Source organism: Leiobunum rupestre, chromosome 1 (genome assembly GCF_980474605.1).
Source record: "Leiobunum rupestre chromosome 1, qqLeiRupe1.1.hap1, whole genome shotgun sequence".
NCBI lineage: Eukaryota > Metazoa > Arthropoda > Arachnida > Opiliones > Sclerosomatidae > Leiobunum > Leiobunum rupestre.
In genome coordinates this window covers 81894143-81921959 of record NC_143384.1, presented here as the reverse complement: position 1 = coordinate 81921959, position 27817 = coordinate 81894143, and the positions used below count along the sequence as shown (strand labels likewise).

General features: G+C 34.3%; 1 protein-coding gene across 1 annotated transcript in view; it reads right to left on the bottom strand.

The window, feature by feature from the left end:
- The window catches only part of LOC149967507 (sodium-coupled monocarboxylate transporter 1-like), a 30456-nt gene extending 11685 nt beyond the window's left edge, over positions 1 to 18771 (bottom strand). The window contains exons 1-6 of the mRNA XM_090167624.1: positions 18445 to 18771; positions 8548 to 8702; positions 7902 to 8042; positions 7562 to 7697; positions 7222 to 7429; positions 435 to 589 (exon numbers count right to left, since the gene is read on the bottom strand). Coding sequence (XP_090023750.1) covers positions 435 to 589; positions 7222 to 7429; positions 7562 to 7697; positions 7902 to 8042; positions 8548 to 8702; positions 18445 to 18771 — 1122 coding nt within the window. The remainder of the gene's footprint in view (positions 1 to 434; positions 590 to 7221; positions 7430 to 7561; positions 7698 to 7901; positions 8043 to 8547; positions 8703 to 18444) is intronic.
- Between the last annotated feature and the right edge of the window lie 9046 nt (positions 18772 to 27817).

The window sequence follows — 27817 nt, the reverse complement described above, 5'->3', positions numbered from 1 at the left end:
CTACTACTTGACTATTCTCTTTTTCTCATAGTGTCATTACTGATTGGAATGCGTTGCCAACTAATATTGTTACACTATCTAATTATCAAAAATTCCGCTATTTATTATGTGAACATTTATCTGCCTAGTCATGATCTCATATTTTTCGTTTGTTAATTGTTTTCTTAATGATGGTTATGCTTTTTTTAATTATTTGTATGTATCTCATTATTATTTTTTTTACTTTTTTTAATTTATATTCTGTTCATTTTAAATCCCTCGAATCTGTATATCGACGCGTAAGTCGGCCTTTGCGGCTTTGTAGATAACCCCCCCTCCTTTTACACTAACCACTCCGCCATTAATTTGCTTAGTGTATAGCCTAGTCGAAAATCAAATGAAAACTTGTCGACATGCCGCCCTTCCTTAACATGCTGTAGCCGCACGTGACTGACCTTAACACATGATTTCCGGTGGAAGAAAGCTACGAAGAGCACTCCTCCGAGTGGACCACACAGCGCACCAATGACCAGAAGCAGCGTTTGGATGATGCCTCCGATTTGAGGAACGATCAGCCCAATGACAACCGTCAAAATTCCGAACAACGCAGCTGCAAAATAACAAAATTAAAAAGGGTTCCTCGCTTGAATTCCGCGAGTAGCACTTCACGCTCATAAATATTGAATTCATTCTACTACTGCACTACTAGGCATTCTAACCAGGCCATCAGAATTAACGGAATTAAAAGTCACTGGCTGACTTAGACCTAGGGTGGTGCTTTGTGTATTAACCTAGGCTACCTAGCTGAATATTATTAGTATGCTAAATTATCATAAGCCACGTTATTCTTAATATTTAAACGTACTAAACATAAAGACAATAGCAAGTATCACGCACTTCTTTACGCGAATAAAGATCTGGCTTTACCCTTCACGGCATCAGCCCGTCGCAGGGGCAGGAATTTACACTCCGCCCCACGGCATTGTCACTATTGCAGAGAGGAATTGATACCAAATTTACTCTAAAAGTAGCCAATGGGGTCTAGCTGTGGATAGAGGACCGAATCTTAGGCTATTCTCTAGCCAAATGAAGTGAAACGTTATAAAATCGATCAAGTTAGTTCTGCGACAGGCACAACGAAGTAAGGGAATCAATGTAAGTTACTTCTTCGATATATATATATATGAATACATTCATGGAAGAATATATTCAAGTCCTTAAAAATATGGAAAGGCAGAGATTTAAAAACCATGGACCATATGGTGACTTTCTAAAACTATTCTGCCGGAAAATATGGTTTATAAATAAGTAAATGTCCAAACATTTGAAAAGGTCATAATGTGATTAGAAAGGTGTGAAATAAATTTGAGAAATACCCAAAAGACTCTTGGGCCTATTCACTTCTAAAGGACGTACAAACTTAGAACTACGCAAAATGGAACACTTCCATATTGGATATAACAAGTTGGCAAGCCAAAATTTACCTCTCCTCGGAAGAGTTTTTAATTATCAGTGAAGCGTAACTGTATCCGTGGTTCTGCGGTAAAACGCTCACCTGTCGTTCAAGAGGGCTCGGGTTCAAAAATTATACTACACCCAATGACAAAAAGAGGGCGCTTTGGAAAAACCTTTTCCCTGATTCTAAGAAACTGCGTACGCGGTGATTACCCTTTGCCCCGAAAATGCGAACGCGTTCGCAGGCCTGACAGACAGACCCACAGACAGACAGACAGACACGGTGGTTGTATAACCCCTCCTAGGGTACAAAGTCCCCTCGGAGAGGTAAAAAGTGTTACGGATAAGTGTGTCATAAATTTTAGGGCGGGTTCTTTGGGTCTTAATGAGTCAAAAATGTCCTATGAACACGGGTCTTGAAATGCTTTGCTTCAGTGTTAAGCCCACAAAACCGGGCCCCAAAACAACGAAATAGCCAGTGAAGTTCGGTATTCTGCCTTGAATCCAACTTTGTCATTTATTATTCTTTTTTTTAACGGTGAAGCGATAAAAACATTAGCAAATGCCAAAAGTTAATTACTGAACTAGCAGAACAGCACTAACTCCTACAATGATTTTGTTAATGCTAAGTTCTAGTATTTCAAAGATTCGAGTTTAATCGACACTGTTAAACATCGTCAGAAATTTAGGAAATAAGCAACTTGCACGAGGTGAAAGCTAATTCAAGGTATTTTGCGCGATGGAAGCTGGGATAGTGCTTCTTATTTTGGAAAGCGCGCAAGAGCGAAATACGAGTGTTAACGAAACTGTTGAAGACACGGAATGGTATTGATAGAGTTTGATTTTCGTAAAGCCTGGTCATTTAGCCTAAGCAGAAAAAAAATACACTAACAATACCTATAAGCTGTACACTCTAAGAAATTGGAGTGTTGATTCAAACCGTTTTAACACTATTTGTACACTTTTTCATGAGTCGAAATTTGACACTGCTAGGGGCGTTTTATTACACAAATCAAACCCCGTATTAACACCTTCAAGATTTTTGTCTTAAAAATACGGTGAAAAAATTAGATTTAAAACTCCTTTTCCACACTATTTAAACACTGTTTTATCATTCTTTGTTTTTGTTATTTCTAATAACCGTGTAATAACACACCTTTAAAGGGAATATAGCCTCCAATGCGATCTGTATGGAAGACCCCCACAATTTTAAGGCTTACCTCTCCAGTAAACAACTAAGCAGCGCCGAAGCCTTTAAAGCCGTAGGAGGGAGCGGCCAACGGCGAAACCGTCGGAGGGCGACAAAAATACCAGAGGTTATATTCCCTTTAAATAGTCAGTTTGCAACTTGTAAGCTTTAAAACACACCTTTAAAGGTGTTAATACACCCATTTCAAGAGTAAAATCCCACCCGTGAAGGAGTTAAAAGTAACCTTTAGAGGTGTAAATAAACCATTTGAAAGAATAAAATAACACTCTTTAAGGTGTAAATTCGCACTTAAAAGATAAAAATTGTACCTGATGCGAGTTGAATCACACCTGTAGAGGTGTAAATAGGTTCACATAAAGAGTAAAATCAGACTTTTAAAGGTGTAAAATCAGACTTTCAAAGGAGTAAATTAACTTGGTAAGAGATAAATAACACCTATAAAGGTGTTAAAATGCCTTTTTGAAAGGTACATTCCACCTACAAGAGCTCATTAACAATTTTAATGGTGTTACTATGTCATTTTTGTAGTGTTCTAAAAACCTTTTATTAGTTAAAAAAACATTGAAAACAGTGTTGCAATTTACAGCACGACAAACCGGGCGCAGCGGCAAAATTATGCAGACAATTTACAAAAACGTTAAGTATAACTAAAGCAACGCCACAACGAACATGCTTTCCTAAGACGTAGTTTTAACTGCGACAAAAAGAAATAATGCCCGGTTGTTTTATACCGAAAACCAAGCGCGACAAAGAGTATTCTTATCTGCTAAAAAACAGAAGGACAGAGGGATAAAATATGCATAAAAAACTACTGATTATTGATAGCTTAAGAACAAAAAATGCCTTCATCTCCTTTTTCTTAAGTGATCACCCTCGATGAAAATATTACTTAAGGCGTAATGGCTGATCGTCTCGGACCAGGTCTGTTGTATAGAATTCACGGATGTTGATATGCTTTGCGCGATGGTGAAATTCGGGGTAATGGATCATTTCATTGGCCCAGGCGTTGTAGGTTTAATATTGTTATTTAACTATTAAAAATGGCGTATTAACACTTTTAAAAGTGTGATTTAACTCTTTAAAATGGCTTATTAAAATTTGTAAAGGTGTGAATTAATTCCTAATAAAGGGCTTATTAACACTTTTAAAGGTGTGATTTAACTCTAACAAAAGGGCGTATTAACACTTTTCCAGGTGTTATTTAACTCTAACAAAAGGGCGTATTAACACTTTTAAAGGTGTGATTTTACTCTAACAAAAGGGCGTATTAACACTTTTAAAGGTTTGATTTCCCTCTTTAAAATGGCTTATTAAAATTTGTAAAGGTGTGAATTCATTCTTAATAAAGGGCTTATTAACACTTTTAAAGGTGTGATTTCACTCTAACAAAAGGGCGTATTAATACTTTTAAAGGTGTGATTTCACTCTAACAAAAGGGCGTATTAATACTTTTAAAGGTGTGATTTCACTCTAACAAAAGGGCGTATTAACACTTTTAAAGGTGTGATTTAACTATAACAAAATGGCGTATTAACACTTTTAAAGGAGTGATTTCCCTCTTAATAAAGGGCGTATTAACACTTTTAAAGGTGTGATTTCACTCTAACAAAAGGGCGTATTAACACTTTTAAAGGTGTGATTTCACTCTAACAAAAGGGCGTATTAACACTTTTAAAGGTTTGATTTAACTCTAACAAAAGGGCGTATTAACACTTTTAAAGGTGTGATTTCACTCTTTAAAATGGCTTATTAAAATTTGTAAAGGTGTGAATTAATTCTTAATAAAGGGCGTATTAACACTTTTCAAGGTGTGATTTCACTCTAACAAAAGGGCGTATTAACACTTTTAAAGGTGTGATTTAACTCTAACAAAAAGGCGTATTTACACTTTTAAAGGTGTGATTTAACTATAACAAAATGGCGTATTAACACTTATAAAGGAGTGATTTCCCTCTTAATATAGGGCTTATTAACACTTTTGAAGGTGTGATTTAACTCTTAATAAAGGGCGTATTAACGCTGAAAAGATGCGTCATAACTGATTAAAAGTGCGTTTACATGTTATTGGATTTTTTGTTTCACGAACTGTGGAGAGTGCTTAAAACCGGTTTAATTGTTTGGTTAAGGTGTTGAATCTGGGTTGGACTTATCAAATTGGGTGTAAATGGTGTTAAAACGGTGTGAAATGAATCCCAATTTTTTGGAATGTTTATCTTATTTAAACATTTGTATAGTGTTGTCACACTATTTTTACACCTTTAAAAAGTTGCTCCGTTTTGGAAGTGTTAAAACGGTGTGAACGAGGTGTAACACTTTCCTAACACCTTTTAAACACCCCTATTTATTTTAGTGTACTTAATGAGACCTAACACTAGTTGTGTAGGTGTAATCTAACTTTATCTCCTCTGAACGCATTAGGTCAGCCAGGGCCTTAAGACTTGGTTCTTTACTATAAGAGGTAGGGTGCTTTTTAAAGTACTAAATAAAGCACTGTATCGACAATTAATTTTTTTTGGTATCCAAATTTAAGATAAGTATGGCGCATTTTACTTATTCTGACTACGCGGATATGAACTAAGTGAAATAGTGTAGAAGCCCAAAGATTGTAGCGAGTACAGTTCCCTCAAAGATCGTTACCAGAACGATGCACATTGACCGCTGTTGACAGACGCTTGAGAGAATACGGACCAATGCAACCAGAACCAACTCGTGAGAGAGTGCAAAACGTACCAGAAGACCATGAGGAACAGGTACTTACCCCAATTTCCTTCAACAAAACATATAATTCGATATGATTAGTCTTACCTTTTAATTTAAACAATAATTACATTAGGTTCTTACCATTGTCGAAAACGATCCGGAAAAAGTACCCGGCGAGTGGGGAGAAAATTGGGTGTAAATTACGTTATGGTTTGGCCAATTCTGAATGGTTCATCAATTTCACCTTCAAAAGGTTCAAGCTCTGAACCACTCAGACTATCCTAGGCGAGTTGACATTTCTCAGTGGTTTGTTGACAAAGTAGGTCGTGACCATGAGTTCTCGAGTATTCTAATAACAGCCGATGAAGCCAATTTTTCCCACGACGGTATACTCAACTTGCACAACAGTCATCTGTGGAGTCAAGATAACCCCCACGGGACTAGTGTTAAATTTCATCAAGCGCAGTTTAGCCTAAATGTTTGGTCTGGTATTGTTGGTGACCGTTTAGTTGGTCATTTTTTCCTTCTGCCTAGGTTAAATGATCAGGCATATTAACAATTTCTGAAAGATATTTTCCCGAGCTACTCGAAAACGTGCCGTTAAAATCGAGAAAGCGCATGTGGTTTCTACACGATGGAGCTCCACCCCATTTTAGTCGCGACGTAAGTGCTCATCTTGACGCGACGTTTCCTTTTAAGTGGATAGGTCGTGGTGCACCAGTTTTGTGATCAGCACGATTTCGCGATTTAAACCCATGTGTTTTTTCCTCTGGGAATCTCTGAAAGAATAAGTTTAGAAGACTGAAGTTCGGGAAGTTGACGACCTGCGACAAGGCATAATTGATGGCTATGAAACTATCCGCAACACAGTTGGAATCTTTGAAAGAGTTCGAGACTCTTTTGTACGACGATCTCGTAGTAAGTGGCCATTTTTAACAATTTTTGTTATGTTTTAAATAAAACCGAAATTTGTAACTTCAATTCTAAGTAATTAACATTTATGTCAATTCCTTAAAAAACTTTATCCATTGTAATACTTATGAATCAAGTCTATTAATGACATTAGTTATGGTCATTATCGTTTCACCATTAAAAAACCAATGATAACTTAATGGAAACAGTGGTAAGCATTCGCAAGTATCATTTCGCGCATTCAACACTAACAAGTACCATTCCGTGTCTTCAACACTAACAAGTACCATTCCGTGTCTTCAACAGTAAAAGTACCATTCCGTTTTCTTAACACTCGTATTTCGCTCTTGTGCACTTTCCAAAATCAGAAGCACTATCCCAGCATCCATCAGGGAAAATACTTTTAACTGGCATTCGCTTCGTGCAAGTTGCTTTTTTCCAAAATGTAATAATCAGCTAGGCTAATACCCAAAGCACCACCTTAGGCCTAAGTCATCGAGCGACTTTTAAAGCCATTTGTTCAGGTGGCCGGGTTACAATGCGTAGGAGGCTGACCTGTTTCACAATATTGAATAAACTCGATTCTTTGAAATAATGGAACTTGCATTAATAAAATCCTTGAAGGATTTAGCACAATTCTGCTATTTCAATAATAAACTTTCTATTGTGTTTAACGCTTTACCGTTAAAAACCAATTAATAATAAATGGAAAAATTGGATTCAAGGCAGAATACAGATCTTCACATTACTGGCTATTTCGTGGTTTTGGGACCCGGTTTTTGAAACAAAGTATTTTTGACTAATTAAGACCCAAAGAACATGCCCTAAAATTTATGACACACTTATCTGTATTACCCGGTATATAACACAACATTTAATTGTTTAATTCTAGCGTTTAGAACTACCCAATTATGGTAGAACTAGCCACTAAAATAAGCCCCGAAGAAAATAATTGGAAATCTTACTCAAAACTCTGCACAATACTAATCGTTTCTCTTCGGATTTCACAAGATTGGGAGCCACTGGTCGGATGTAGTCTTCGAGAACATTGGCTGCCAAGGCGTTGATGGTGGAGGACACTGAACTCAAGGCGGCGCTAATGAGACCCGCTAAGATCAGGCCAAGTGCTCCTGGAACTCCCCTCAACAGTCTTTCAGCCACGTAAATATAAATCTGAAACAATATTTTTAAATCAATCCCACTTCACGTCCGACCTTGGACCAGTAGCCACTTGGAAAGGACATAAATAGAATTTGAAATAGTTGTATTTTTAATGCAATATTTAATAAATTTTAATGTATGTACCTGATCTGGGAGTTGAATAGGTGAACCCGGTTGTCCCAAGGGACTGCAATTCGTCACAGCCGAGAAAATTGCAATAGACGTAAACAACACAATTGATGTCAAAGCCATACCGAGCACGTTGCTCAGAATAAAAGCACTGAAAATATATTCCCGAAAGTTAAAGTAAAGTGACACGTTGGAAAGGGAGGAACTGACAGCGACGATTTTACCAAATCGTTATGAGCACGCCCATAAAATCTTCGTGTTTTAAACATTTTGTACTTGATCTCGGCGAGGAGACCCTTGCAAGAAAGGACCTCTAGGGTAACAAGTACTACGAACCCAAAGACATTGCACTTACTTCCTAGCTGTTTTGTAATCCTTGACGCAGAGAAACCTCTGAGCGCAGGCTTGCGATCCAATGGACGTGTAAAAGCAATTATTAAGAGCATAGAAAAATATACTCCACACTGAATAATTATTGTTCAAATCTTCCGTTAGCCTACAGGTTCAAAAGATAATATCGTTAAAGTAATTTAAAACTTTTTTGCGATTCTTTTTATTTAAATTCAAACACGACAAGTTCAGAACAAATCTGTTCTTTACTAGTAAACTAAGTTCACGAAAAACGTTAGTAATCGAATAGTCCATTTCACGAAAACTGCCCATTTTTCTCAAGTTTTTTTAATACGCCATTTTATTATGATTTCTTTCTCAAGTTTTGATCTAAAGTTCTTGCGCTCTTAAAGGTCTGGTTTTTCGTAAACACAAGTTTACTTTATTTCAAATATGATTAGTCGGAGCTAATATTTTAATTTATTAATAAGAGCTTATTTCACTTATCGTCGGAATAAAAGCTGTCTGTGAAATATCAAACCACCAAGCAATAGTGCTAAGCATCAATTGGACAGGTCACATATAGGGCAGAGTAGTTGTGTATTAATAAATAATTATGGCATTGCCCTTCGCCAATAAAGTTCAACCAGAAAATTATTAAAGAAACTTACGTAAAATGCTGGTGAAGGTTTCCACTGAAAGTGATGCTCAAAGCCTTCTGCAAACCACCAACGTCAATGAATGCCATTATGGTCAATATTATGACGCTGACGAACATCAGGACACTTTGGAAAACATCCGTCCATATCACCGCTTTCAGACCACCCTACAACATAACGAATGCCAAAACAAAAATAACGTAATCTATTACCAGAATCACTCTTATGGGGCCGTTCATAAATTGCTTAACTTAAATTACATAAGTGGAGGTCGACTAGGGAATGCGAACGTAATAATAAAATCGTCACAACACCCTTGTAGAGGTTAACGGTAATAGAAAGTGTAGGGAGTTGTTGGCTCGCGTTGCATGAAGAGCTTGCCACCATCCTCCTACACATGAAAAGCTTTCCACCACCCTCCTTCGCATTGCCACCCGGCCAACTGTTTATAGGCATTAAAAGTCGCTCGGTGACTTGGGCCAAAGGTGGTGCCTTGGGTATTAGCCTAGCTGATTATTATTATTATTAGATGAGCAATAACACCTGTATAGCAGCTTTGTTAGATTCGCATTATCGACCATATCCCCTGTAGCAAATTAGAGTCGGGCCTTCGTCGACAAAAGGTACTAAACACTAAAGTCGGCCGACCTTTAGATTTAGGGTCGAAATGTCCTAGGGGTAAAAGAGTCGGCCGACTACAAAACGTCGACTCTTTACCGCCTTGCAATAGCGTTTATTCCCATTCGACCGAAATCCCATTCGACCGAAATCCCATTCGACCGAATCCCATTCGACCGAAAGAATTTTAAAATGTAGCCCAATTGGCGGGGTGATTTGGTATTTTATATATAAGGTATGTACTATCGAAGATCCATGTTTAGGTTAGGTTAGGTTAGGTTAGGTTAGGTTAGGTTATCGCGTTTCGGCAAGAAAAATAGCAATTTGTATCTTTCTTTTTATTAAAAGGGAATAAATAATTATTATTTATGTATAAATACCCTAATTTATTAGCTATCCGCTAAATTGCAAACGACTCCAGTAACTAAATTGAAAACATAGCAAAAGCCAATTTATATAGCAGCGTTCGGTCGAATGGGACACATAAAAGCGTTCGGTCGAATGGGACACATAAAAACCGCACGTTTCGGCGGAATTCGGTCGAATGGGACACCTCAAAAACCGCCTTCGGTCGAATGGGATTTCGGTCGAATGGGACTAAAGCTTTCAATAGACCTAAGAACCGACTCCGAAACGACGTCGGGCCTACTTTATAGAAATGCTTTTTTCCGCCCCAAAACTGATCTAATTATAAGATGCCGCAGTTTTCGAATTCAAATAAGTTTGAAATGAAAGTAAATAAAAAATTATCTCAGAAAATCATCAAATAGTCAGAAAATAATTAAAATGTACCCTTTTCCTAAATACATATGGTCTGTTTCACAAAGTTAATGTCAAATCCAATAATTAAATGTAAGGTCTATTTTAAGTCGGACAATGGTCGGCATACCGACCGTAAATATTCCCAAAAAAGGGTTTTAGTGTCGAAAAACGGTCGGACGGTTTTAGGTCGGCATTTGCTCGTCGACTATAAAGCGACTTTTCGACCGTACCCCGACCCTAAAAACGACTTCATGTACTACAGTAGATGAGTTAATTAACTGGAATTAGTGGAGACGAAGCATGCCAATTGGCAATGTGTATATGCAAGGTTGCAAATATATCGTGACAATTCAATCATATGAAATCTAGTCTTGTCCTCTGAGAAACAAACAAAATGCAATTAATCAATTCAGTCATCATTATTTATTACATCTTCGGTAGATGAACAATCATTATTAGGGCATCTAGGTTGATTGGTAAATAGACTGGTACTTTTGTATATCCACCTTCTTGGTAATTTCATTGATATACTCAAGCAAGTGACATGACAAAAATGTCCACGAATAACCTTATTAAGTTAAAACTAATCAGTGGCGGACTGGCCATTGAGTGACCCTGCCCAGTGACGTTTTCCCTTCCTCCATTCTCGTGCCGCGGCCAAATTCGACCATGATGCACGCAGGTCGTTTCAAAAAAGGCGTGACGGCGAGCTCTCTTCGCCGCGGAGTGAATTCTACGCCCCGAACCGTTCGGTTCGTACATCTTTAAATTAGAATATCTTTAAAATTAATTATTTGCGGCTTATAATTTTTGTACCATTAGATTCCCCTTAATAAGTACGTTGGTATGGTGTAACTAAAAAGTGGAAACTAGGTGGCGGGGCTATTGTTCAAAATAGCCTGGGTGCGCTTAAAATTCTAATTTTAAGAAAAAATAGAACATTTTTTACGTTTTTGAAAAGTATATTTTTTATGTCACTTTTGGTTACTTACAATGACGCAGTATAGCGAACAGACGAGTCCAGATAATACTAGAGTAATCCAGTAAGAAACTCCGGTTACTGTAGTCATCGTGATGGCGGGAACGTAAAGATATACCGAGTTAAGAACAAGCTGAAACACAATGACAGTAAATTCATAATAACATTTATTATTAATATTAGAATAGTAGAAAACATTTTAAAAAGTTCTGTTGTTTTTAAAACGATTAAATTTTGGTTTTTCTTCTTCGATAAAGCTGGGCGAGTGGTACACTAGCGGATAAGGCCTGTCGCTCTCCGCCCTTTTCAAGGCCTTGTAGGAATTTCCTTGAATTGTCGTTTTAAACAGCCACGGCCAACTTCGATTGCGTATATTGCGCTTTAGATTTTTTTGATCCATAATTAAAAGGGATAATATAGCTAAACCCTATAAACATATTTGAAGAAATTAAAAAAATTACTAACAACTCGTACCAATAGGTCTTCGAGCAAACATAAAGACGCGAATCTAGGATCAAATAGATCTTCGAGTAATAAACCACATAAAAAATAAATAAAATAGCCAGAAATTCCAACGATAGACCGGTTTCGTTCTATTTGGAACTCATCAGTAACGTGCGGTAAATCTGGCTGGCGACTGTTATATCTAAAGAGAAACTAAGCCTAAACATTATAAATTTCAAAACTTGTTGCATAGCTATATCATTTTATTTATTTTTATGTAGTTTATTACTCGAAGATCTATTTGATCCGAGATTCACGTTTTTTGTTTGCTCGAAGACCTATTGGTACGAGTTATTAGTAAGTTTTTTAATTTCTTCCAATTTGTTTAGGGTTTAGCTATATTATCCCTTTTAAGTATGGACTAAAATACTTTTTCGCGTATTTTATCATCCTTCGCACTGTCCATAGGTGATTTCTTCTAACTTAACCAAGGCCTTAGACACCAGCACGCAATAACTGATTAATCAGGGTGAGATAAGTGTAACGGCCACGCCAACGGGGGGATACGTGAACACAGGGGTGGGGACACCCGTGGCAGAAGTATTCCGACCACCCGTTGGGGGATTGGTGGTCTTCCTCACACGGCCATCCACAAACTGCCTCCCAGATGCTTGGGATTACAGGAGTACGCCACTACTCCCAGCTACTGCGCTGTAGCGGCCCCGCCAATCGCCTGAATTTAACGTGTATATATTTTCCCGCCACGGCTCCGCTACGACCGAAATTTAACCACTTTTTTTAAATGAATTTTAAAAAACATTTAATTGAGCCGAATGTAGGTTAATTTTTAAATTATAGTATAATATTTTTTTGAAGATTATAATTTTTAACGGTGTTTATAAATTATAAAAGAGATAAACAGAAACCAAGAACTTCCTCTAGATGCTGCCAGCTAGGAGCAACAAACACAACACCCCACACAAGGAGAACGCAACCCGTCAAAAGTCGTGTATTTTTTGCGTACGTTTTTCATGGGCTAAACGCTTTAGCGCCTACTGCCGTCGGAAGGGGAAAATTCGGAAATTGCCTTCTCCCCCCGCCCGTAAAACGTTCAGCGTAAAGGCTCGTAACGCTCGTCCAATAAAATTCGTACACAACCCTTCGTTAGGGTGTTTAAAGGCTAGCTGCGTTCTCCTTGTGTTTCTTGCTCCTAGCTGCCAGCAACATAGTATTATTGCGTAATACTTCTAACACATGTAAATAAATAAATAAAACAAAAAGTGAAAAGAAGATTCATTGTAATATTTATCAGGTAATATTTTTTTTAAACTATGAATTATTCATAAATATATTGCGAAAAGATAGTTTAAGTTACTATACCTTGTTTTTTCTAAAAAAGAAAGTGGAAAACCGAAGAAAAAACATTTTTTCGCGATATCGCTTGTATTCCCCGCCTTTGGCGATAGTAGGTTTTTGGTCGTATGTAGCGCCCCTATTAGTACGGGAAATTTTTGGGACAAGCGTTTCTCAACGGAAATGTGTTCAGATGGATGTCCCGAGTAAGGACAAATATTTGAGTTACAAATGTATATTTAAAAAAATGTTACATGGGTGGTTTAGGGGTCATCCAATTCTAAACTAAATTTTGAAAACGGTCTCGAAATTATAGAAAATTTCGTTGGCGAGATCAGTCTATTATTGAAGGGGAAACACATGACTAAAAACAATATTTTATTAGCCATCTAATATACTACAAAGGCTTTCGGAAGAGCGACTAGTTAACTTCCACCCCTGGACACTTCCACTAATAGCGTTCCCAAGGTTCATTCTCTAAAAATTATTAAATTTATTTTCCAACAAATTAGCGATTACGGGTTCTTCGTCTATGATTTTACCGTACTATAACATACTCGCAAATTAACATTAGATTGACGGGACCGCTAAAGCGCGGTACGCGTGATCGAAGTTGGCCATGAAACAGCACTTCCAACTTCGACTATGGGCTTTAGCGGTCGTCTCAAATTTATCAATCGATATATTTTTGAAAATCACAATTTTCCCGACGTAAAAACCGTGACGCCAGTTATCTACAAATATTTTTTCGTTGATTTGGAAGAAATAAATTGGTTTTTAAGAAGATTTTTTTGTAAACGGAAAGGGTCCAAGGCAAGCAGCTAGCATCATGCGGATTCATTGCCTCTTGGTCCCTGGAGTTGGTAGCCTAATGTTCAGGCACCTGGCTAGCAGATTACCAATCATGTATAGCGTGGAAATACTCACGTTAACGATAAGATAAACCACGGAGAAGAACACCCTCGTGGTTCTGTCGAATCGCTTCTCAATATACTGAAAATAGAAAAATTATAAAACGTTAGAGCAAGTGTCGGCTCGACGTGAAGTAGCTCTTATTGCAACAGATGTCGCTAGCGTCATAATCGAAACAAGTTTTTACAGCTACATTTTGACCCAAAATTCGGGACGTAAAAGTACCCTTCGCGTTGATTGGCTCGTTGGTAAATTTCACAATAACTTAAATTAAAGTAATTTTTAACAATATATTTTATATGGGATATATATTTCAGACTAAAAAATCCACTTAGCAGAGTTTAAGTTGTCTATTTATAATATTCTGCAATGGTTCTCTGGTGACGTTATTGTTTCGCTATTTTGAATTTTAGCTTAATTTGCCATTAACAGATGGCACCATGCTCTCCAGTAAAGTCGGTTTTTACACACAATCCTAAGGATTTGTGTGTATTAGTCTCACGTACAGTGTAGCCGTTGCCGATGCCGCCGATGCCGCCGTGTCACGCATACCTCTTCAACGGTTAGGGCTAGGAGAGTCAATGATATCTCGTTCGAATGTACAGACATCGCCATTGATAGCCTTTCATAAAGTTTTCAAATCGGAACCCAAAAAGTTGGGCATTTGCCGAATTTACTATTTTCGGTGATTTCCTTTATGTGGTGGATATTTTCTTTAAAATTAAATCCGATTACGTTAAAAAAAAATATAATTGGATAGGTTAGGATTGAGCGGACCTACAACTTCGGTTATATCAGTAAATATTAAATTTAAGTATAGTTTTCGGGGTTATTTACCGGACCCCAATGTTCGTGGTTTTATATTTCCGCCTGAAAGTCGACATAACGTTCCTTAATTTAAGTCCGATTTTCATGAAAGTTATATTTTTGAATAGCTGTGGTTTACACTTAACCTAGAATTGCAAATACGTTCCTTAAATTTAATTCTAAGTAAGGTTTTTTGGGCAGCGTATACGGACCCCCGCAATTTCCAACATTGTAAATCCGCGTGTTTATAGAGGTCTACGCGCCCGTTTCCCTCTGGCGTTTTTCAAGGCCGTTCAGAGTGGGCCGCGCTTTCAACGTATGAGCAGAAGTAACAATTAAGTATGACACTGATCGGCCTAGTCTTCGGCGTATGACCAGAAGTAACAAATAAGTGTGATCAAAAGTAACTAATAAATGTGATCAGAAGTAACTAATAAGTTACTAGAAAAAATAAGTGTGATCAGAAGTAACTAATAAGTTACTAGAAGAAATAAATGTGACACTCAACGGCTGACTAGTAGTAACAAATAAGTGTGATCAGAAGTAAAAAATAAAAGTGACACTGATCGAAGAAATTTTCGATGCTTTCAAAGTATGACTAGAAGTAACAAATAAGTGTAAATATGTTTATATGTGTGACCGGGGATATATTTTGGTTGCGATACCAGCGTTGCAGGTTGCTGTGAATAGCTCAAACAAACTTAACACATTAGAAGGATTGTGTGTATTCCGACCGTCGTACGTCTTGTTTTTTCGAAGAATCAGAGAGATTCATTGCCATCTCTAATAACAAAGGCCTTATCATAAGACAGGTGGCAATGATAGAGCCGACAGTTGCTTTAAGACCAAATGCTGTACTCATCCTTGTTAGTTTCAAATGAATGCAATCGGTTTATAGATGTAGGCAAGATGGTTTTTTTAAACTGAAGTTTTTACGACCTTTTTAATTTGTTTCTTTGAGACAGTTTCTCATAAATCAGGTGTATAGATTTTATAAAATACATAAAAATATTTTACTTCATTTCCAATATTAGAAATATAGAAATTTTGATATTGTTATTTGCGAAACAAACTTCACTTATTAATTTCGAAAGATATAAATTGAATTTCCAAAACTTAGTTTTATAGAAATTTGCAAAAAATAGTTTTAAAGAATTTTCCAAAAATCTGTTTTAAAGTATTTTCCAAAAATTAGTTTTAAGGATTTTTCCAAAAATTAGTTTTATAATAATTTACAAAAATTACTTTTACAAGAATTTACTAAAATTAGTTTAATAATAATTTACAAAAATTAGGTTTTTAAGAATATAATAAAATTAATTTATAATAATTAACAAAAATTAGTCAATAATAATTAACAAAAATCGTAAATAATTAATTTTTTAAGTTCATTTTAATTAGAAAACTGTTAATTTAATGAATTTTCTAGTTTAAACATGATTTGCGCATATAAGAAATTGGTTATTTGTTTATTTCAGTATTTCGTAATTTTCTACTTAAATTTAAATTACTTGGGAATTTTTGATTAGTAAATTATTAATTTAATTAATAAATAAAAATTGAAATTTCCTTAATTATTAATTTAATTTAATTTATGAATAAAAACTGTTATTTCCTTAATTATTAATTGAATTTAATTTATAAATAAAAATTGTAATTTCCTTAATTATTAATTAAATTTAATTTATATATAAAAATTGTAAAATCCTTATTTATTAAATTAATTTAATTTATAAATAAAAATTGTAATTTCCTTATTAGTAATTTAATTTAATTTATATATAAAAATTGTAATTTCCTTAATTATTAAAATAATTTAATTTATAAATAAAAATTGTAATTTCCTTAATTATTAATTCAATTTAACTTGATTTATAAATACAAATTGTAATTTCCTTAATTAGTAATTTAATTTAATTTATAAATAAAAATAGTAATTTCCTTAATTATTAATTTAATTTATAAATAAAAAATATTGATTTCCTTAATTATTAATTTCATTTAATTTATAAATAAAAAAATTTAATTTCCTTAATTATTAATTTAATTTAATTTATAAATTAAAAATTTAATTTTCTTAATTATTAATTTAATTTAATTTATTAATAAAAATTATAATTTCCTAAATTATTAATTTAATTTAATTTAATTTATAAATAAAAATTGTAATTTCCTTAATTTTTAATCTAATTTAATTTATTTTATAATTAAAAATTGTAATTTCCTTAATTATTAATTTAATTTAATTTATTTTATAAATAAAAATTGCAATTTCCTTAATAATGAATTTAATTTAATTTATTTTATAAATAAAAACAGTAATTCCCTTAATTATTAAATTAAATTAATTTATAAATAAGAAGTTTTTTAATTAATTTATTATTAATTTACTTAAAAAGTAAATTATTAAATATTAATTTGTTGAATTAGTTAATTAGTTCGTAATTTGCGTAATTAGTTAATTGGTAATTTGCGTAATTTGTTAATTGGTAATTTGCGTAATTATTTCATTGGTAATGTGCGTAATTATTTCATTGGTAATTTGTGTAATTAGTTAATTATTAATTTGCGTAATTATTTCATTGGTAATTTGCGATATTAGTTAATTGGTAATTTGCGTAACTGTTTCTTTGATAATTTGCGTAATTATTTAATTGGTAATTTGCGTAATTATTTAATAGGTAATTTGAGTTATTAGTTAATTGGTAATTTGCGTAATTATTTCATTGGTAATTTGCGTAATTATTTAATTGGTAATTTTCGTAATTAGTTAATTGGTTATTTGCGTGATTAGTTAATTGGTTATTTGCGTAATTATTTCATTGGTAATTTGCGTAATTATTTCTTTGGTAATTTGCGCAATTAGTTAATTGGTAATTTGCGTAATTAGTTAATTGGTAATTTGCGTAATTATTTAATTGGTAATTTGGGTAATTATTTAATTGGTAATTTGCGTAATTATTTAATTGGTAATTTTCGTAATTATTTAATTGGTAATTTGCGTAATTATTTAATTGGTAATTTGAGTAATTAGTTAATTGGTAATTTGCGTAATTATTTCTTTGGTAAGTTGCGCAATTAGTTAATTGGTAATTTGCGTAATTAGTTAATTGGTAATTTGCGTAATTTTTTCTTTGGTAATTTACGTAATTAGTTAATTGGTAATTTGCGTAATTATTTCATTGGTAATTTGCGTAATTAGTTAATTGGTTATTTGCGTAATTATTTCATTGGTAATTTGCGTAATTATTTAATTGGTTATTCGCGTAATTAGTTAACTGGTTATTTGCGTAATTATTTCATTGGTAATTTGCGTTATTATTTAATTGGTAATTCGCCTAATTATTTAATTAGTAATTCACCTAATTATTGAATTAGTAATTCGCCTAATTATTTAATTAGTAATTCGCCTAATTATTTAATTAGTAATTTGCGTAATTAGTTAATTAGTATTTTGGTTAATTAGTATTTCGCGTAACTAGTTAACTATTAATTTGCATAATTAGTTAATTAGTAGAAGTAAGAGAATGTCAAGATGGGATCGAGAAGAGGATGGAAATTTAGTACAATCAAAGGTAGGCCCAAGGGGTGCTCTGTACCCGGAATGGTTAGAGCTTTCGCCTCGCAGCGAAATTAGACGGGTTCGATCGAAACTTGTGGCACTTAGTGAAAACTCGGAACAACTCCTTCTGCGTTGAGTTTGCAGGTTCTCTCCCCACTGGTTTAAGGGGTTTTCCCCCAGGTTTTTCGGTTTCCCCTTCCATAAAAACTTGTAGAGGTTAACGGTGATAGTAAGTGTAGGGAGCTGTTAGGTCGCGTGGCACGAAGGGGTTGCTACCACCCTAGTACGCATTGTAGCCCGGCCACCTGAATTAATGGCTTCAAAAGTCGCTTGATGACTTAGGCCTAAGGTGGTGCCTTGGGTATTAGCCTAGCTGATTATTACCGCTTCCGTTATAAATAATATCATTTACAGCCAAAAATTGGGTACCAGTGATTTTTGTGATCAGCCTCACGAGCCGTTTATCTTTTACCTCGTAAACGCTGAGATATTTCATGTTGTGGAAGACTGGTATGATGAGAAACGCAATCGGGATCTGAACCAGCAAGAATGTGTACATCATGATGAAAAACTGGAATCCGTTGGCGAAGCTCTCCCCCACCAAGGTAGTTATATTGTTCGCCGAAATGATAGTTGCGAAAGCGGAAAACGCCACCGGGATCACCGACATCTGTCGGCCTCCCAGAAGGAAACCATCCACTGTTTTCTTCGCTCCCCTGTTGACTACGACGCTGATCAACAAGCAGATCAACACTGAACCGACGACCACAACTCCGTCCAAAATATGGCCCAACTCCATCTGTAAAACTAGAAATGCTCTATTGGTAATCTCAGTAAGCTGAATAATCGATTGAACAATTTTCAACAATTTAACTTTTAAAAAGCAAGTCTATATTACTTCAAGTTAACCGTGATAATTAAAGCATTTTCGTTTGAATGAATCAAATGCCTAGAAGATAATTTAAATTTGGTGTAACCAAAATCCCACAAGTTACGGACATTTACTTGGGAAAATTGTTAGTGTATATATTATTATGAAGCAACAAGTTTGCCATAAGAATTCTACAAATTAAAAGAACGACTGAAAATTGGACCAAAATTCTGGATTTTTTTATGTTAATTAACATGATTGTTTTCATTGCGAGCTTCAGTGAACAGTTAATAAATTGCAAGGTCGTGGCTACACAAATGTTAACTTTTATAAGCAACAAATACAATCTTTCTTTGCAAATTTGAGCCCCTAAAAGACTCTGTAGACACCTATCGTAACTGCAAAACTAAGCTTATTTTGGTAACGAGGAAAGGGGCGTATTTCGAGATATTTCCGGACACACTGATTGGCCCACATTTAAAATCGCTTAAAATTTAAGAAACTTAAAAATGAAAGTTCACTCACTGCGTTCTGTACACTTTTCTTAACGAAATACGTGTATGCGTCTAAAACTCCGCTAAAATGCAACAGGTTTTTACAACTGGTGAACGAAACAATGCTTCAAACCAACATGAAAAACATATTTTCAAAGCTTCCCGTAAAGGTAGAAAGTACTAGACACAGGTGGGTCTTAAAAATAGGCTCTTGCGCACTCCAAGGATATCAAATAGAAATTTGCCCTTGAGGGTTAAGGAGACCGATATAAGCGGCACAGCAGCTGCTACCCCTGCAGCTTGCTTCTCCCACGTATTCCGATGATTTAAAATGGCGAACGTTAAAGAGCCGCAGAATCATTTGAAAAATTCTGCCCGAATTTTTGGTTGCCCCTCCTTTTCTGAACCTTATGATAGAAGATCGCAATAATCATAATTTGCTTCTTTTCAAGCCCTTTTTCCTAAATTCAAACGATTCAGTGGTCTTTTAAGGATAGATGTGGGAAAATATTCTCGTACCTTTTTATGCTAGTATCGTCCTTAAAAACGATTCCAAGGTAAAATAATGAAATATCAATTCACAATTTTCCAAATGTCACGACACATTTTTGGGATCAAGAGTAAATGGAATCTTTGACAGAGATAGAAATATTTATGTTAAGCTACATTTTTACACAAAAGGCGGGTACTTATACATGTAAATAAAATGAATTGAATGAAATGTGTCCAATGATATTTGTTTCTTTCTAAAAGACCGAGAATAGAGCAAATTTTTAACGTGACAATAATGTGGTTGTTGATTTCTTTAGAGAACAAAGGCACTTTAGTCTTTGATTTCGTACGCATGAGACAACAGATGCAATAAATATATAATCTTACGCTGTCGAATGCGGAATTTAGACACAAAAGCAGATTTGGTACTTACCGGGGGTGATTTAAGCTATTAAGTCACAGATAGAGAGAGGAGTACTAAAGTTCACTTAGTGATTTTCAATTAGTGTTGTAAATCGAAAAATGACCAAGCCCTTCTTTCCAGAAAATTTTCCGTATTTTTCCAAAATAAAAATAAAAAAGTTTTCATTCCATGATAAGTCTAATATATTGTTTGCAAATTTAAATAAAGCGGAATTTTTTTTCGAATCTAAAAGTAAAACTAAACCTCTACGCTAGTTTAAACTGATTAACAATGTAACACTATTAATGTTTTGTAGTATGTTTACTGATATTAGTCATTTTATATCGGTAAAAAGTTTAAGACATTAAAAACCTTTAAAAAGTAATTTATGTTTAAATTTTTTATTTTTCCGATTTGCGGAAAATTTTCCGCATTTTATTTTTCCGAAAAATTAACCACACTATTTCAAATAGAGCCTAGAGCAGCCGCTCCAACGCCACCGTCACAGATATTTAAAATTTTGATCCCGTCGCCGAATTATTTTTCGAGATTTTCTACATAAGTTAATTTTTTTTCTTTAAAAACATTTGGAAATTTTTCAAAGGGGGGAGAAATGTTTGCCCCTTCGTGCCGCCACCACCGAAAAAAAAACAACGGCGCCGGGTTTTTTAAAAAATTGGTGTGTCAAGCCACCGCCGGGTGATTTTCGCGAGACGCCGCCGCCTACCCAAATCAAATCGGCGCTAAGTTCTAATTTTATATACTGACACTTCTGTCGCCTTTTGGTGGTATTCAATGATTCACGTTTGCCTATTTATCCTTTTGGTGGTATTGAATGATTCACGTTTGCCTATTTATCCATTTGGTGGTATTGAATGATTCACGTTTGCCTATTTATCCTTTTGGTGGTATTGAATGATTAACGTTTGCCTATTTATCCTTTTGGTGGTATTGAATGATTCACGTTTGCCTATTTATCCTTTTGGTGGTATTGAATGATTCACGTTTGCCTATTTATCCTTTTGGTGGTATTGAATGATTCACGTTTGCCTATTTATCCTTTTGGTGGTATTGAATGATTCACATTTGCCTATTTATCCTTTTGGTGGTATTGAATGATTAACGTTTGCCTATTTATCCATTTGGTGGTATTGAATGATTCACGTTTGCCTATTTATCCTTTTGGTGGTATTGAATGATTCACGTTTGCCTATTTATCCTTTTGGTGGTATTGAATGATTCACGTTTGCCTATTTATCCTTTTGGTGGTATTGAATGATTCACGTTTGCCTATTTATCCTTTTGGTGGTATTGAATGATTCACGTTTGCCTATTTATCCTTTTGGTGGTATTGAATGATTCACAGTTGCCTATTTATCCTTTTGTTGGTATTGAATGATTAACGTTTGCCTATTTATCCATTTGGTGGTATTGAATGATTCACGCTTGCCTATTTATCCATTTGGTGGTATTGAATGATTCACGCTTGCCTATTTAACCATTTTGGTGGTATTGAATGATTCACGTTTGTCTATTTATCCTTTTGGTGGTATTGAATGATTCACGTTTGCGTATTTATCCTTTTGGTGGTATTGAATGATTCACGTTTGCCTATTTATCCTTTTGGTGGTATTCAATGATTCACGTTTGCCTATTTATCCTTTTGTTGGTATTGAATGATTCACGTTTGCCTATTTATCCTTTTGGTGGTATTGAATGTTTCACGTTTGCCTATTTATCCTTTTGGTGGTATTGAATGATTCACGTTTGCTTATTTATCCTTTTGGTGGTATTGAATGATTCACGTTTGCCTATTTATCCTTTTGGTGGTATTGAATGATTCACGTTTGCCTATTTATCCTTTTGGTGGTATTGAATGATTGAAAAATAATATATGTCCAGACTACTACATCACTGCATTTAAGTCACTTCGTCCAGACTAGATTTGAAAATTAATATTTGTCCAGACTACTGCATCACTGCATTTTAGTCATTTCGTCCTGACTTGAATTGAAAAATAATATTTGATCAGACTACTGCATCACTGCATTTTAGTCACTTCGTCCAGACTAGAATTGCAAAATAATATTTGTCCAGACTACTGCATCACTGCATTTTAGTCATTTCGTCCTGACTTGAATTGCAAAATAATATTTGTCCAGACTACTGCATCACTGCATTTTAGTCATTTCGTCCAGACTTGAATTGCAAAATAATATTTGTCCAGACTACGGCATCACTGAATTTTAGTCACTTCGTACAGACTAGATTTGAAAAATAATAATTGTCTAGACTACTGCATCACTGCATTTTAATCACTTCGTCCAGACAAGAATTGAAAAATAATATATGTCCAGACTACTACATCACTGCATTTTAGTCACTTCGTCCAGACTAGATTTGAAAAATAATATTTGTCAAGACTACTGCGTCACTTCGTCCAGACTAGAAATGAAAAATAATATTTGTCCAGACTACTGCATCACTGCATTTTAGTCACTTCGTCCAGACTAGATTTGAAAAATAATATTTGTCCAGACTACTGCATCACTGCATTTTAGTCACTTCGTCCAGACTAGATTTGAAAAAAATTATTTGTCCAGACTACTGCATCACTGCATTTTAGTCACTTCGTCCAGACAATAATTGAAAAATAATATATGTCCAGACTACTACATCACTGCACTTTAGTCACTTCGTCCAGACCAGACTTGAAAAATAATATTTGTCCAGACTGCTGCATCACTGCATTTTAGTCACTTCGTCCAGACTAGATTTGAAAAATAATATATGTCCACTCTACTACATCACTGCATTTTAGTCACTTCGTCCAGACTAGATTTAAAAAATAATATTTGTCCAGACTTCTGCATCACTGCATTTTAGTCACTTCGTCCTGACTTGAATAGCAAAATAATATTTGTCCAGACTACTGCATCACTGCATTTTAGTCACTTAGTCCAGACTAGATGTGAAAAATAATATTTTTTCAGACTACTGCATCACTGCATTTTAGTCACTTCGTCAGACTAGATTTGAAAAATAATATTTGTCCAGACTACTGCATCACTGCAATTTAGTCACTTCGTCCAGACTAGATTTGAAAAATAATATTTGTCCAGACTACTGCAAAAGTGCATTTTTGTCACGTCGTCCAGACTAGATTTGAAAAATAATATATGTCCAGACTACTACATCACTGCATTTTAGTCACTTCGTCCAGACTAGATTTGAAAAATAATATTTGTTCAGACAACTGCATCACTGCATTTTAGTCACTTCGTCCAGACTAGATTTGAAAAATAATATATGTCCAGACTACTACATCACTGCATTTTAGTCACTTCGTCCAGACTAGATTTGAAAAATAATATTTTTTCAGACTAATGCATCACTGCATTTTAGTCACTTCGTCAGACTAGATTTGAAAAATAATATTTGTCCAGACTACTGCATCACTGCAATTTAGTCACTTCGTCCAGACTAGATTTGAAAAATAATATTTGTCCAGACTACTGCAAAAGTGCATTTTTGTCACGTCGTCCAGACTAGATTTGAAAAATAATATATGTCCAGACTACTACATCACTGCATTTTAGTCACTTCGTCCAGACTAGATTTGAAAAATAATATTTGTTCAGACAACTGCATCACTGCATTTTAGTCACTTCGTCCAGACTAGATTTGAAAAATAATATATGTCCAGACTACTACATCACTGCATTTTAGTCACTTCGTCCAGACTAGATTTGAAAAATAATATTTTTTCAGACTAATGCATCACTGCATTTTAGTCACTTCGTCCAGACTAGATTTGAAAAATAATATTTGTCCTGACCACTGCATCACTGCATTTTAGTCACTTCGTCCTGACTTGAATTGCAAAATAATATTTGTTCAGACTACTGCATCACTGCATTTTAGTCCATTCGTCCAGACTTGAATTGAAAAAAATATTTGCCCGACTGCTGCATCACTGAATTTTAGTCACTTCGTCCAGACTAGAATTGAAAAAAAAAATATTCGCCAGACTACTGCATCACTGCATTTAAGTCACTTCGTCCAGACTAGAATTGAAAATAAAATATGTCCAGATTACTGCATCACTGAATTTTAGTCACTTCGTCCAGACAAGATTTGAAAAAATATTTGCCAGACCACTGCATCACTGCATTTTAGTTACTTCGTCCAGACTAGAATTGAAAAATAATATTTGTCCAGACTACTGCATCACTGCATTTTAGTCACTTGGTCCTGACTTGAATTGCAAAATAGTAGAAGGAAAGTAAGGTCGACACTCCGATCCCGGGGTCGGGGTCAGGTTCGGGATCGGGGTCCGGGATTTAAGGGGTGAAATGAGGGTAAAATCGTCGAAAAGTCAATGTATTTAGGGTATTTCTCGCGACGATTTGTTTTCCCGTATATCAACATATTGTGTCCAGGCCAACTTGTTCATTTATCTACGCTTATCTCGAAAGATACTTGAACGTATATCTTATCGCGTTTTATCGTACGGAATAAGTTGAAATGATGTAAAAATTGATAACCTAGGCGGTGCGTGCGCAGATTACCCCGGGGGACGCGGTTAATTTGAATTGAAGTGTTTTGACGTCATGGAATATTCGTTGTTAAAGTAGAATGGAAATATTTTTAAACTTCATTTTAATATCATTGTAGTACGCTTGGCACTTGAACCAATCTCACGAGTATTTCTTAAAACGAATATCTCGATCGCGTTTTATCGTACGAAATAAGTGGAAATTATGTAAGTTGTATGATTAATAACCTAGGCGTGCGCGGATAACCTGGGAGGCGTGGATTGCCCGGGCGCGCGGTTAATTTGAATTTAAAACATGGATTCCCTCTCCGAAATAATTCATATACCCAAAATTGGACCGCAAGTTTTTCTTTTTAGGGGAATCTCTATGGGAGTTTAACATTACAATAAAGCTAATAGGTCCAGTTTGGGGTACTTTTGGTCCGAAATGGGGTACATAGGGCCAAAAATGGTGACTTTGGTCGTTTTAAGGGTACTTTTGGTAATTTGGTCCATTTTTGGGTACATCAGAAAAGCAGTTGGAAAAACGAAGAGCCTATTTTTTCCACCCATCTCCAAACTCCAAAAATGTATTGCTTTAATTTATTTATCCCTTCCGTAGGTATAAAATAAGATAAAAACCACTTACCTATATTTTAATTACGGTAAATTAAAAATACTTAATTAGTGTACTAAGTTACGTTTAAAAGAACCTTTTGTAACAATTCCAATATGTAAATATAGGTAAGAGACAAGGCTACCATCTATAGAAGCGTTTTACAGTTCATTTAAAAATATATATATATTTTTTTTAAATCATCATCTCGTTCGTAATTGCCTTTCTATCTCTTCAATTTTAAAAGTATCCTAATTAATTCTATATTTTTAACATTAACAAGTCTCCAAATTATACCAACTTTTAACCAATTTTCCCCAATTGTACTAATTTTTAACATAATTTCCTAAATTATTCTAATTTTATCATAAGCCAACTTAATTTCAAAACTATTGTCTATTTATGAAAATTGAGTTTTGTACGTATTTTGAATCGTTTCATTTTTATCCATAAAATGGGTGATTTGTAGGAAATTTATATTATTTTTATTGGCTTTACAATATTTCAAGTTAATTTATAAAATTTATAAATGAGTTTAATTAAATTAATAATTAAGTTTCGTTCGTATATTGAATCGGTATTTATTTATAATATTTTTTTTTTCACCTAGATTAATTTTTTTATCCCCCACACTCTCGATCTAGCTCCCTACTATACGTGTCCATTTATAATATCAAAATTGAACCGTCATGAATGAAGTCCAAGTTTCGTTTCCACTGAAATAGAAACAACAAGAGGAAAGGGTCTTTCTGGTGACCTAACATTTAACATTGCTGGACGTTTTATATTTATTGTGTTCTGTTACTTATAGTCATATGGATTTCCATTCATTCGAGGAAGTTAGTGAAATAGTGGAAGAGTATAATAGGACGTGGTTAGATATGCAAGGAATAAAAGAACATTTGGACGAAATAAAAAAAGCATTTAAAAAAGTGGGAATTGAAGTTAGAAGAAGCTTGTCAAAGGGAAATTGTACTGAGAAATAAAGTTAAAGATATAAAAACAAATACAATTGGATTGAAAATATTGCAAGATAGTTGGAAGGGAGCAGAGAAGTAAAGGGATAATATTGTATGTCATTTATTGGCTTAAGACCTGTTAAATAAAATATGAAATAAAATAAAATATAAAATAAAATATGAAATAAAATAAAATATTTCCCGGGGGACGCGGTTAATATAAATTTAAGAGTGTTTTGACGTCATGGAATATTCATTGTTAAAGTGGAATGGAAATATTTTTAAACTTCATTTTATTATGTCGAGTGATTCAATACTTTAAAGAGATAAATTGTTATATAAGACGCGTGTGGCATTGGGTAGTGGGGGTTTTTCCGGGAACTTTCCCGCATACGAGCGCGTTTACCGCGTATATTTCCGTATAAGGGCGTTTTCCGCGTAGTTTTTAAGCGAATGAGCACGTTTTTCGACACCGGCGCGTTTTCGCGTAGTTTTCTGCATTGGGGATCTTGTTTCTTGGTATGTTGATGAAAACTCAGAAAAATTTGAGATATACTAATAAAATATTACTCTGATTGACGGGAATTCTCGTCACTGCTTATCAAATGTATAACACCTTTTAAGGAAAATAAATTTTTGAGCCAAGGCTGCCATCTATAGAAGCGTTTTACAGTTCATTGAAAAATCTATTTTTTTTTAAATCATCATCTCGTTCGTAATTGCCTTTCTATCTCTTCAATTTTAAAAGTATCCTAATTAATTCTATATTTTTAACATTAACAAGTCTCCAAATTATACCAACTTTTAACCAATTTTCCCCAATTGTACTAATTTTTAACAGAATTTCCTAAATTATTCTAATTTTTACCATAAGCCAACTTAATTTCAAAACTATTGTCTATTTATGAAAATTGAGTTTTGTACGTATTTGGAATCGTTTCATTTTTTTTTATCCCTAAAATGGGTGATTTGTAGGAAATTTATATTATTTTTATTGGCTTTACGATATTTCAAGTTAATTTATAAAATTTATAAATGAGTTTAATTAAATTAATAATTAAGTTAAGCTGAACGTTTTATATTTATTGTGTTCTGTTACTTATAGTCATATGGATTTCCATTCATTCGAGGAAGTTAGTGAAATAGTGGAAGAGTATAATAGGACGTGGTTAGATATACAAGAAATAAAAGAGCATTTGGACGAAATGGAGAAGCATTTAAAAAAGTGGGAATTGAAGTTAGAAGAAGCTTGTCAAAAGGAAATTGTACTGAGAAATAAAGTTAAAGATATAAAACCAAATACAATTGGTTTGAAAATATTGCAAGATAGTTGGAAGGGAGCAGAGAAGTAAAGGTAATAATATTGTATATCATTGATTGGCTTAAGACCTGTTATATAAAATATAAAATAAAATATGAAATAAAATAAAATATAAAATAAAATATGAAATAAAATAAAATATAACATAAAAT